Here is a 13,995-nt window from a genome sequence, read left to right as displayed (position 1 = left end):
TTTAGAAACCGCAGCTTGCTTCTGCATGCTGTTATTAAGCTTGTGATCTACCAGATCCTTCTCCACCATTTATTCCCCCAGTTGTACCCCCCAGTATGTATGATGCATGCATATTCTTAGCCCCCAAGTGCATAACTTTACATTTATCAACATTAAACCTCATTTGCCACATAGTTGCCTAATGAACCAGTGTGGCTTGTAAATTGGAGATATCCTGTAAGGACGTTATTTCACTGCACAGCTTGGTGTCATCTGCAAAGACTGAAATTGTACTTTTAATCCCAGACCCTATATCATTCATAAACATATTAAAAAGTAAGGGTCCCAACACTGAACCTTGGGGTACACCACTGACAACCCTAGACCATTCAGAGTATGAATCATTAACCACTACTATCTGAATACAGTCTTTTAGCCAGTTTTCTATCTATTTACAAACTGATTTTTTCAAGGCTGTAGACTTTAGCTTACACATTAGCCGTGTGTGGGGAACTGTGTCAAAAGCTTTTGCAAAATCCAAGTATACCACGTCCACCGCCACCCCTCTGTCCAAGGTTTTGCTCACCTCCTCAAAAAAAGAAATCAGATTTGTTTGACAACTTCTGTCTTTCATGAATCCATGCTGTCTGTTGCTTAAAATATTTTTTCCAGCAAGAACTCATTTATGTGGTCTTTTATTAAACTCTCCAGTATCTTCCCAATTATAAAAGTTAAACTAACAGGTCTTTAGTTACTTTGTAAAGACTTTGATCCCTTTTTAAATATAGGCACCACATTGGCCTTACGCCAATTCAGTGGTACACTGCCAGTCCCAAAAAATTGGAAACAATGGCTTTGAAATGACAGAGCTCAATTATTTTAGGACCAGTGGGTGTATGCCATCTGGTCCAGGTGCTTTATTCACCTGAACCGGATGTCTCAATATTTCTGGCCCATATTAACTTTGATCCATTGTGGATCATTTGGAGCTGTGTCAATAACAACCCCATTATTAGCATTAGCTCCGCCATGCCCCTTTGTATACACAGAGCTGAAGAAGGTATTTAATAAATTTGCTTTCTCTTTGTCCCTGGTCACCCACTCTAGATTGTTTTGTAAAGGGCCTACATGTGCAGACCTGATCTTTTTACTATTAATAAATTTGAAGAATTTTTGGGGTTTGTCCCACTATCTTTTGCAAACTGTAGCTCGTTTTGAATTTTTGCAGCCTTGATTTCCTTTTCACATATTCTGTTATATTCCTTTTTACCAATTAAATAATCAGAGTGTTCCTTCATTTTTATATTTTTGAAAAGCTCTTTTCTTATTATTTATAGCTTTTTTTTTTTTTTTAACTTTGTCCATGAGCAACATAGGTTTTATTTTTAGCCTTTTATACTTGTTGCCCTTGGGAATATACAGTATTTTGCAATGTGTTCACATACGGCCTTTTGAAGAATTCCCATTTCTGTTCTGTGTTCATCGATGCCAGTATTCTTTCCCAGTCTATGTCTTGGAGAGTAGCCCTCATCCTTAGAAAATTTGCTCTCTTAGTCACTTGGTGACCACCCCATAGCAGATGTACTGATCCAGAGCAGCCGCACTGTGCAAAATCATGTAAATATATGTGATTTTGCACTTACGGGTAGGGGGAGTGCATGTTCCTACACATGCTACTATTGGCTCCTGAGGATGTGAATCTCCAAGGTCGCGGCAGGCGATTCTCAGCTGGGACTCGGTGATCATCAGCGAAGCTGAGAGATGAGAGATCTGTGTGTAAACACAGGTCTCTCTCCTGTCAGCATTGACATGCTGCTTTCTATCTCTGCACAGCAGAGAAATAGAAAGTAACAGGTCTCCTTAGTAAAACACAACACATTACACTGTCTAATCACTCCTTAACACTCAGTTAACCCTTTGATCACCCAAGATGTTAACCCTTTCCTGCCCAGTGTCATTAGTACAGTGTCAGTGCTTTTTATTAGCACTGATCACTGTATTAGTGTCATTGGAGATGTCAGTGGCAGTCAGTTTCCACCCAGTGTCAGAATGCACGCCGCAGTCCTGCTATAAGTCACTGATCACCACCATTACTAGTATAAAAGCAAAATAAATAACAATTCTAGTATATATACCACCATTTTCAGACACTATAACTTTCTCATAAACCAATTAATATACACTTATTGGGATTTTTTTTAGCAAAGACATGTAGCAGAGTACATTTTGGCCTAAATTTCTGAAGAAATTTTATTTTTTGTATTTTTTATTGGATATGTTTTATAGCATAAAGTCAAAAATATAGTTTTTTTTCCCAAAACTGTCAATCTTTTGTGTTATTAGCGTAAAAAAAATCAAAAAACGCAGAGGTGATCAGATACCACTGAAAGAATTTGTGGGAAGAAAAGGACATAAATTTCTTTTATGTACAGCATTTCATGACCGTGCAATTGTCAGTTAAGGTATCGCCTGGTCAGGAAGGGGGGTAAATCTTCCAGAGGGCAAGTGGTTAAAGTTGAGTGTTTTTATTGTTCCAGTATGTGCTTGTTGTTTACAGCTAACAGTAAATGAAATCATGTTATGGTCACTGCTACCCAGGTGTTCTTTTATATGGCACAGAGAAAAAAGGAAGGGGACCAAGGAAAAGAGATCCCTATGGTCAGGGATTCCAATAAGGACAAACTGCGGCTTACATGAAAAAATGGAAAGGTACTGTCCTGCAGGGATAATGATATACTGAATATCTGCTACTAATGATTCAACGGCAATAAGATACACATATATATAGAGCAGCTATAGAGTTGCTGACATATGGTATATCCAGGGGTGGACTGACAACTCATGGGGCCCCCGGGCAATAGGGGATCATGGGGCCCCTGTGTCCTTGCCCAAACTCAAAAAAGCCTATGAAAAAGGTACCAGGGGCATCTCATGGGGCCCCCTACTGACGCCGGGCCCTCGGGCAGTGCCTGAGTTTCCAAATGGTCAGTCCGCCCCTGGGTATATCATTATCCCTGCATGACGGTACCTTTCCATCATTGATACCCATCTAAGCATTTATATCACAGCACGCTTCATCTACTGCATTGCTGCAAAACTCCGCACTATGGGATAATTGCTCTGCAATATTGCATATTCTATACCAGTGATTTTCATAGCTGCTTCAATCAGAATATATGCATTATACTATCCTTGTATCATCATTAGTAGACACTCATTCCGGTTCTGTGCAGGACGGTGTCCCCACACTATATATGGGTCCATGTTGGTGAAGACCAGACTGATAGTCCATATCCCAGTTATACATCATGCTTATGCCATTCAATTGTACGCACAAGTTGGAAACATGTTTAGCCTGTAGTGCTTTTTATCATCTGTGACACACCAATAGACTCCATCATGTGGAGCTCTATCTCCAGTCATCTTCACTTAATTATTTAACGTGAATCTGCATTTATCATCTTATTGGACTACTTCCATCCAGATTGCCTATTAGTGGACCTATCAGGAACTGTCACCATCTATTGAAGCATCACAGATATATGAATACTATTACTTCCATGGCCTGTAGTTATCTTACTATTTCAGCATTATTATGTTTTTTCTGCATGCATTTTTCAATTGTCATGTATTGCTCATTTACATGTTTCCTTCTTTTTTCATATTCATTTAGTGCATGGTTCTTTACGGGTATCACTATCCACACTGTGGTGCCGGGCCTGCTCCGCGTAGGGTGTCATCTCGGATGACCACGTCATTTCCATCCTTCACCTTCTCTGTTCTCTGTGGTGGTGGTGGTGAGGTCTTTCTTATTTTTTAATTTTCATATGTCTGGTTTTTATTACTGCAATAAATTATGTTCATTGTGTTTTTTCATGTAAGCCGCAGTTTGTCCTCATTGGAATCCCTGACCGTAGGGATCTCTTTTCCTTGGTCCCCTTCCTTTTTTCTCTGTGCTATTACAGGTTCTGAGGACACCACATTATTTATTGTATGTGAGTCGGCTACATCTTAATGTTGTAATTGTGGGATGACCTTTATCGGTAACCCCTAGATTTCTATTTATTTACAGTCTATGGCATCCCGGCAATTTCCAGCTAGTTTAAATCCCCTATTATTATCAGTGTGCCAGCCCTTGCAGCCCTTTCTATCTGTGAGTCTCCACCTCCTAATTAACACTGGGGGGCCTATAACAAACTCCAGTTATTACCTTTGTAGTATGCCCCTATATGTGCAGTTCCACCCATAATGCTTCAGCCTTATCACACTCTCCGTCAACTAGGTTCTCTTTCACAGAGACAGACACCACCACCTTTCCTATTCACCCCATCTCTCTTAAAGAGAGCATATCCAGGAATAATAATAGCCCATTCATGTGAAGATTGAAGCCAAGATTCACCAATACTAATTAAATTGTAGTTCTCTTCGTGCACCAAAGCTTCCAACCCACTTATTATGCTTGGCAGACTTCTGGCATTGGTGAACAAACACTTTAATTCATTGTCAAATTTTTCCAACGCATTTTGCATATTTTCTATTTTTTGTACAAAGCATACTATTTTCAGTGGTTGTTTGTAACATGGGAACCTTATTATCGTCTGCCATAGCCCTCCCCCATCTTTCCCCATTCCATCCACCCATAGGAACTTACCCCTGTCTGACCTATCTGCCCCATTATATTCTAATTCTCCCTCCCCCCCGATCCTAGTTTAAATACTTCTCCAGCCTTCCCATAAACCTCTCCACCAGCACACCAGACCCCCTTCCATTTAGGTGCAAATCATCTCTACCATATAGGTTGCACCCCAATAAAAAGTCAGCCCAGTGCTCTAGAAACCCAAACCCTTCCCTCTTACACCAGGTCTTCAGCCATGCATTGAGTTCTCTAATCTCTCCCTGCCTTTCCTGAGTTGTGCATGACACAGGTAATATTTCAGAGAATATCATCTTGGAGGTCCTTCCCTTCAACTTGCAGTCTTGTTCTTTAAATTGATTCTTAAGGAGCCTCCACCTTCCATGTATTCTGTCATTGGTTCCAACATGGACCAAGACAGCTGGGTCATGCCCAGCCCCTCCCAGTAATTTATCAACCTGCTCACCACATGCCGAACCCTGGCACCAGGGAGACAGCAATTGTACTGCCATTGTAATATGGCCTTAAAAGTGTACCTGTTATACAGTATATACTGTACATTCTAGACCGGTTTCAGTCAGTCTAATAATAACATTGCAGACAGTAATTTCATACCTTTCTGCCTTTTTAAATGTTGCCTTTTTGGCAGGTTTTGAACTTTGAATACTTTCGTCTGACAGATTGAACACATGTTTTAGATATTGCCTTTGTTTTAATGGTCACTCACCCTGTCTTGGACACTTTGATTCTTTCAGGTTTTTAACTTTCATGTTGTTGCACCTTCGTGTTTTTACAAATGTCACCTCTTCGACTGATGATGCCTGAAGGGTGAATGGCCGTACTGTTACTTTATACTTGCAGGCGAACAGGAGACCAGAAATTACAAAGTTTGATCCCTGTAATGAGAAATCCAAAAGTCCTCATTTAACTCAGGTCCCAAAAGATTACTGTATACATCATGAAAATGCGGTTTTCACTCAAAGTATACTATACATTATATTTTGTTCAAGTGAATTATGTATGAAAGCTAGCTACTGGTTAAATTTACATAGCAATTCCAGATTTATTCCCAGACAATTGGGAACAATACATAAATTTTTATTACTTGCTATAAATTAACACATAAAAAAAACTGTAAACATTAATTATTAAGACTTCGCTTCAAACTTAAAAGCGATCTCTAGGAAAAACACAAATTCAGTAATAGAAATGCAATATGGATAGCCATTTACTGGTGTCTATTTTTTGGGGGATATTCATTTTGAAAGAAAAAAGTGTTGTTTGTATTGTCTGAGTTTGTAGCAGGGAATTAAGGGTGAATACACACATGAGCATTGCAAAACTCCATTCATCGAAAGGACACACAAATAACTACTGTTTTCTGTGTGTCCCATTCACACTGTAGCATAGCCCAGAGCTGCACTGCATACTATAAGAGGGAACAGACAGCTGCTAAAAAGGTAAAGTACTCCGACATCTGTCCGTTCTAGTGTGAATTGGTCTTAAAGGATTTATAGTTAAAACCCAGCTCTCTTTATAACGGACAAAAGAACTAACTTCTCTGCTCTCAGCCTCACCCTCCGCAGAGATTTTCCAGCTCACAGGACAATAACCTAAGCACTGGCATACTGAGAGTGATAGTCACTGGGGCAGGTTATCTCTGCAGTTGACCCTTGAAACACAAGCAGTAGCCGCCACCACATGTTTTGTTGGAAACACAGACTTTTCACAGAATCTGCTGTTGCAATTCTGAGTTTCAAGAAATGTTTAATATCTGATGTATCAAATGTATGTAATGTACTAGTTATAATCAATCAGTGGTCAAGTCTGCTGCTAGCCTTAGAGTCCAAATATGGGCATAAAAAAATGATCGCTTGCACTAGGGTTGTGCCTGCTTTGCAAGGATTAGGTGCTTATTTTGTCCACAGGAAAGTAGAATCACTTATACTTACCTGAACCTCCCCTCCCCCAGCAAACAGCAGTCCCCCGAAATCCAGAAGTGGACTGTTCTTTGCATCCTCACATCCAGAGCAGGGCTAGGGATGCTCGTCATCAGGACTCAAGACCGCTAGAGCTCCAGGGTGCTGGAGCTGAAGGGACTAGTCTTGTGCGGAGAGGAGTGGAGGATTGGGTATGTGTATCTCAGAAGCAAAGATTCTTTCATATCTGATGTATCAAATGTATGTATGTATGTAGTTATAAACTTATAATCAATCAGTGGCCAAGTCAACCACTTTGCAAGGGTTAGGTACTAATTTTGTCCACAGGAAAGTAGAAATCACTTATACTTACCTGAACCTCCCCTCCCCCAGCAAACAGCACTCCCCCGAGATCCAGAAGTGGACTGTTCTTTGCATCCTCACATCCAGAGCAGGGCTATTGATGCTGTTCATCAGGATTCAAAACCGCTAGAGCTCAAGGGTGCTGGAGCTGAAAGGACTAGTCTTGTGCGGAGAGGAGCGGAGGATTGGGTATGTATATCTCAGAAGCAAATCACAGAAGCAAAGATTCTTTAATATCTGATGTATCAAATGTATGTAATGTAGTTATAATCAATAAGTGGCCAAGTCTGCTGCCAGCCTTAGAGCCCAAATCTGGGCATAAAAAAAAGATCCCTTGCACTAGGGTTGTGCCCACTTTGCAAGGGTTAGGTACTAATTTTGTCCACAGGAAAGTAGAATCACTTATACTTATCTGAACCTCCCCCAGCAGAATGCACTCCCCCAAGATCCAGAATTGGACTGTTCTTTGCATCCTCACACCCAGAGCAGAGCTATGGATGCTGTTCATCAGGACTCAAGACCGCTAGAAGTCAAGGGTGCTGGAGCTGAAGGGACCAGTCTTGTTCAGAGAGGAGCGGAGGATTGGGTATGTATATCTCTTTTCATCTTTCCCCTAGAGCATATCTAAAGATATTGCCATGTAGCTTGTCCCATGTTAACTGATGTTTTAAAGGACAAAGGTGGAAATATAGATACATAAAAGAAAGCAAATTTGTCACTGCATCTTTTTGTTTCTCCTAAAGAAGGCAGATTTTCAGGGGGAGCTGGGTAATTTTTTTATCTGAAAAGGGGGCAGTAGGCCAAAAAGGCTTGGGAAACTCTGTGTTAGAGGTACATACCACACTTTATGCGTAGATGCAATCATAAGGTCCACTTTTTCCTAAGACTACAGGACTATCAAAGATTTCCTATACAATACACTGGGATCTCACCTGAACAGTTGCTTTTCCTTCAGGAACATTTTCGTTATTCTCACATAACACTGGTTTCCATTTTATTAAATATGTTTTGAATTCCACATGGTTTTCTGTAGACATAAACATATGTTTATACTTCATTATTATTAAAGTATGAGTGCTGCTTTCACAACCTGGTATTTCATGCATCATTTTTATAATATGGCTTCTGTACCTTAATTCAAGGTGTTTGCATGGTAATGTCCACAACAACAACATAATTAAATAGTTACAAATGTGTGATATCAAGCAATTCTATTAACCCCATACTTTCATTACCTAGTAAAAATTTCAGAGTAAAATATAAAAACAAGAAACAGATGTAAGGCAATCTTGAACAGGGGCGGACTGACCATTTGGAAACTCGGGCACTGCCCGACGGCCCAGGGTCAGTAGGGGGCCCCATGAGATGCCCCTGGTACCTTTTTCATAGGCTTTTTTGAGTTTGGGCAAGGACACAGGGGCCCCATGATCCCCTATTGCCCGGGGGCCCCATGGGTTGTCAGTCCACCCCTGATCTTGAATATATATTTTACTGACATTTTAATAGTTAAAACTGTACTTCAGGAATGATCTGTATTGCATATGTACATTGGTCCAGCTTGGCACAATGTAAGTATGCATTGCATATGTCATACCTAATGGGCTGTTGGGGATGCTGACAATCACTGTAGTCAGCTTCTCCTTTCTGCGCACAAAACACAGGGAGTAAGGCTCTTTGCACCACCAACATTGATAGAAATTCTTGTATTCTTTCAATGACTACAAGGCATTCTCTGATTGGACAAGGAGTTCAGAAGGGGTGGTGAATTTTTTTTAATTGATTATTCTATGAATGGTGGCAGCAAGTGTTCTGGATGCAGAGGGGAATCATCTCATATAGACCCTGATTGTGGCTATCACTGTAGTAGTGCCGACTGCCACAGTCATTTTTAGTTTCTCCCAAAGGCCCATCAGATATGAGATATGCACACTTGCATTGTGCCAAGCTGTACTGTTGCGAATATGCAATACAGATCATTCCTGGAATTTAGCTCTAACAAAACAACAGACAGTAAACAAACAGATAACAAACGACACACTTGCAAACATTCATTTTTATCGGAGAAAAAGTATTTAAAATGCAGAGAGTCAAAAGTGTATATGCTTTTTACATAAACTGCACATATACGTGACAAATAATTCAACTACACAATAAAAAGTCATTTTGTCTTGATAATACCATGAGAGATAATTATTGGTGGTAAAGATGCCAAAGTTATGACATCGCTGATAACATTGTACAATTCTGATTTGGCCAATGGAAAATGTATGTGATCCTTATGTTCAGTGTATGCTGGATTGGGATTTGTAAATATGTGGTATGCAAATGCTGCCCACGTATACATTTTCAGTTTTAGAAGTAGACATTCTTTGAGCCTGTGTTCACATATGTGCGATGCGGTATATCGCATGTGATTCGCATTGGAACCGCATTCCTGTGCAAATCACATGCGATTTGTGTGCGGTGCGATCGGAACCATACATTATGTATGGCTCTAATCGCACCACACCCGCACCAAAAACGTGCAGGACCCTTTTTTGGGTCCACACTAGAATCAGATCACATATGTATTCACACATTCGCAATCCAATTTTGCACATCGCACCGCGTTTTGCGGACCGCTTTCGGGGTGTTTTTAACTTAACATACACACCAGCAACGGCTCGCATGAACGGGGTGCGATTCTGATGTGGTGCAGAATTCGCACTGAAAACGCTGCAAATTCCGCACCGTATCAGTGAACCAGGGCTAAGTGTACGTTATTGTTAGAGTCTGAAACCAGCAACATTACCAACATAACTGCCTGCATTCAGAAACTTTCGCCTGTTATATGGGGTGAACTTTATGACTTGGTCGGCCGATTTTCGAAATCATTGATGGCACCATCAGATTACTGAGCGAACAACGTTTTCGATTTTCGGACGAAAAATCATTTTGGAATTCGAACCATGTATGGCCTGCATAAGCGTGGGCACCTGACTGTGACAGCTTGCGGCTTCACAGCTGGGTGCTCACTGCGCATGCGCAAATAGCGCTGCGCCTTGTGAATTGTCCCATAATCTTCTGGGACCAGAAGACTACAGGGAGGGAGGACAACTTCCACTTCCGATCATCTAGGTGGATGCAGAGGAAGTGGGAGCGGGTACCTGTTAAAATCGGGTACCCCCTCCCCACAGGTGCTAATTCCTCACTGGGAGCGGGGGGACCAGTACTTAAAGCAGAACTTCCCCTTTTGGGTGGAGCTCCACTTTAAGAGATAGGAAACATTTAAGCTGACTTTCTGGTCCTTGAATGTATATTCCTGTCCCCTTCTGTGTAAGTTTCAATATTAGCCGGTGAGGCAATGATGGACCAATATACAGTTCAGTAGGTAGTAGGGGGTAGGACCATAGTCTTGATGCAGGAAGTTGGGTTGATACATATTAATGCCAGAGTGCTCTTAGATTAATGGCACCAGGAGAACTAAACTGCAAAATAGATTGCACTGCAGGTATAAAGAGGTATCTGTGCTGCTAGAGGCAACTCATAACCTCTTTACCCAGTTCAAGGTTTTTTTTAAAGGGAATGTTGAAGAATAGAAATATATTGCCATTTGTGACTTTTTAAAGAACATGGAAGTTGTCATCCTGATCCTGCCCTAACTGCCTAGTGAGTAACTTACCTGGGAAAAGCTTGAAGCCAGTGAAGTCTGAAATGTCCTATATTGGAGTCCCATCCTGAATGCTTTTTCCAGGTCAGTGACTAATAAGATAGCAAAGCCAAGCTCAAGATGACAGTACTGTAGCCCAGAACTTTACAGACAAGTCTGAAATGGCAGCTTCTCTGTTTCTAATTTCTATTGCTCTGCTTGTTTTGCTTATGATTTTCAATTATTACTGAGCCAACAAAGTATGTTTTTGTCATAGATTTGAAATGTGAATCAAGTCTACCATTTTATAATTCAACCCTAAAGTAAATCTGGCATGAACCAAGAAATTTCAACAGAACATAACATAACATGAAAGGATGTATGAGCAGAGGTTATGTTCTGTGAAAGCTGGCTGTACTGTATGTGTAGACAGCAGGTTTACATGAAATTTTGATTTTCCTTTAAACTGGTTGTAAACCTCGGACATGAAATGTAAACAAAGCATATTCCCCTATAGTGTGTACTTGTCTCAGTTAAGAGCACTAAGTGTAATTTCTGTCTGAGGCTTCATTTCTCTATCAGCCTAAATCACTTCTGACAAATTTTCCTGACACCAAGAGAAAAATGGTGACAGGGAAGGGACCTCCAGCCGATTAACAGCCTCAACTTTGTTCTTGTGTGCTGTGTGGAGGGGGTGGGGTGGGGGGGTGTCTCTTTCCTCCAATCAGCTCTCAGAGCTCTCCTCACCGAGCTCTGCAGGGTGTAATTTTAGCTATCCGCCCCTGTTCTTCTGAAATCTCGGACAAGCTTTCTAAATTCAGCACTTTGAATGGATGTAGAGTAGAGAATACTACAAATAAACAGGTACAATGTATGTAGGAGGATTTGTGTCATCTCTGTGTATCACCTGAGGCTAGTCACCTCACTGAGTATGTGTAAGGGTTTACAACCACTTAAAGAGTTTGTACACACAGGAGTTTACAGGCATTTTCCATGCCTAGCATAAATTCTTGGGCCTCTCCCACTCCCAGGGAGCTGCATGTGCATGTACAGCCTGCCATCCAAGAGATAGACTGACTGTACATGACCGGGCTTTTCTAAATGCTGATACCTATGCATGTATATCTAGTGTATATTTCGTACATGGACAAGTAAATGCCCTGTGTACAAGGCTGAACTTGGCCTCTTTTTTTCCTAGAGGCTGAAAGAGGTGTGGAAGGGGGTGGAGCCATGCTCAACGCTTATAAATAAAAAAGGCTAGATTACTTATAATTTTCTAATTGCCTATGCCCCTAGATTTCCTTATATTAACTGATGGCAACATATGCATTTTTACATCATATGCTCATTGTAAATTGCTTAGTTTTGTGATAGACATACCTTAAAGTAAACCTATATACAAATAAATATTAAACTTCCATTGCCGACTTATTTATAAAGATATAGGTTCTGTGACTGCCATGCTGATCCTCACTTCTTTTTCTGGTATATGGAATTCAAAACAGTCCCCAGGCCAACATCCTTAAAGTGGTTGTAAAGGCTCAAACTTTTTTACCTTCATGCATTCTTTGCATGAAGGTAAAAAACATTCTGTGTGCAGTAGCCCCTCCCCCAGCTCCCCATTACTTACCTGAGCCCCATCTCGATCCAGTGATGTGAAAGAGAGCCTCGACTGTCCCGGGTCTCTCCCTCCTCATTGGCTGAGACAGCAGCGGGAGCCATTGGTTCCCGCTACTGTCGATCACAGCCTGTGAGCCAATGAGGAGAGGGCAGGGGTGGGGTCCGAGCCACATCTCTGTGAATGGACACACAGAGCATCGGCTCGGAAGCAAGCCTGCTTAGCTGCCCCCATAGAAAGCTGTTTGCTTTGTGGTCACTTGGCAGAAGGGACGGGCCAGGAGCGTCGACGGGGGACCCAAGAAGAGGAGGATCGGGGCTGCTCTGTGCAAAACAACTATGCAGAGCAGGTAAGTATGATATGTTTGTTATTTAAAAAAAAAAATCTGCCTTTACAATTACTTAAAAATGGAAGCTCCCATGTTTTTTTGTCATATGGTTTTTAAATGTTTTGGTGACTTTAGAGGTAGCACACAATGCTAAATAATATTCTATATTTTAGGTGCTGTAATGATGAATACATATCTATGACGTACAATATTTTACTATATCTGAACAATAATCAGTTTTTTTTTTCACATTGCTACATCACAGTAAATTAGGAATAACAAAGGAGATGAGAGATATTACCTGATACTGGCTTCCATGATACTTTTATCTGCACCTGATTATTGTGGTAAACAGCAGATGCTTGCAAAGTGCAGCTAGTTTGAAATGATTTACAGACATCCACAGGATTCAAATTTGATAATTTTGAATCTGTTCATTGTAAAGAAAAAAGTTGGGATATCATTGTTTATTTGTTTTTTATTATTATTATTATTATGTGACGTGCGTTATGCAATCTTTTCATAAGGCCATGTGTGAGTTTTAAGTGAGCAAGTTAAATGTTCCACAACAAAGTTGTACATATTCATATTTTTTCTGGGGTCTGCTAATTGAACAACAATGATTTTATCACTTAGTCATGCGATTTTCAACTGGATAAACGTAGCTCTAGATGGCATAAATAAAAAAAATGTGCAGACAGAATATGTTGAATAGGATTATACATGCAGGTTAGTGTTAGCAATAACTGGTCTGTGACCATGGAATAGGCAATTGAACAGTTGGCCAGTGTGTGGGACTTAAAGAAAAATTATGTTTTTTTTTTTTTTATTAATTTAAGTAATTTGGAATACATATCTTCAAAGAGAATGTGTAGTGGTTTTTACATAATTTCTATGTGCATATGGTCAGGGCTAAAAATTATATTTGAAAATAAATATTTTTAGGTATGTATGACACATTGCAAATTAATATTTTGTTTTCTCCTTTTGAGGCAGCAGGGGGAGCTTTAGCATCATTTTCAGATGTTTTACAGAGGCTCCCTCTGTTTTAAAAGCCTGTTGTACGCAGAGATCAATAGCTCAAGCTGAAATTTATGCAAACAAGTAAATAAGTCAGAGTAGCCAACCTATATACGAGGGGTGTTCAAGTCAAACCAGGACTTTTTACAGATATAAAAAGGGATGCTAGCTTGGCGGTACTGCACGCAGTAGTAAGTGGCAAGTGTATCCTATTACTGATAGGCGGCGCACATGTCGCTGGGCAATCCAGAGACTGTTAATCAAAATGGCTGTGTTAGTGTTGGTGCATGCATGGAACAGCATATGGTGATGAAGTTTCTTGTGAACGAAGGTGTAAAACCCGTGGATATCTACAGAAGACTTCAAGCACAGTATAGTGATGAGACGTTCAGCCGCAGTAAGACATTTGAATGATGTAAATGTTTCAAAGATGGCCGTACGTCTATCTGTGACGATTCCAGCCGTGGTGGTTACCAACCCACAGCAGTCTGTCCTGTGAACATTCAG

At 40.6% G+C, this 13,995-nt stretch overlaps 1 protein-coding gene across 1 annotated transcript in view; it reads right to left on the bottom strand.

Moving 5' to 3' along the window:
• Positions 1 to 13,995, bottom strand: part of LOC149463374 (anosmin-1-like) — a 45,878-nt gene that overhangs the window by 12,692 nt on the left and 19,191 nt on the right. The window contains exons 10-12 of the mRNA XM_089675682.1: positions 12,770 to 12,898; positions 7,827 to 7,921; positions 5,340 to 5,508 (exon numbers count right to left, since the gene is read on the bottom strand). Of these exons, the coding sequence (XP_089531808.1) occupies positions 5,340 to 5,508; positions 7,827 to 7,921; positions 12,770 to 12,898 (393 nt within the window). The remainder of the gene's footprint in view (positions 1 to 5,339; positions 5,509 to 7,826; positions 7,922 to 12,769; positions 12,899 to 13,995) is intronic.

Source organism: Staurois parvus, unplaced genomic scaffold (assembly GCF_062004578.1).
Source record: "Staurois parvus isolate SC_StPar_1 unplaced genomic scaffold, SC_StPar_1.0 ptg000155l, whole genome shotgun sequence".
Taxonomy (NCBI): domain Eukaryota; kingdom Metazoa; phylum Chordata; class Amphibia; order Anura; family Ranidae; genus Staurois; species Staurois parvus.
Note: the sequence above shows the minus strand (reverse complement) of the source record. Positions and strands in the feature narration are given on the sequence as shown.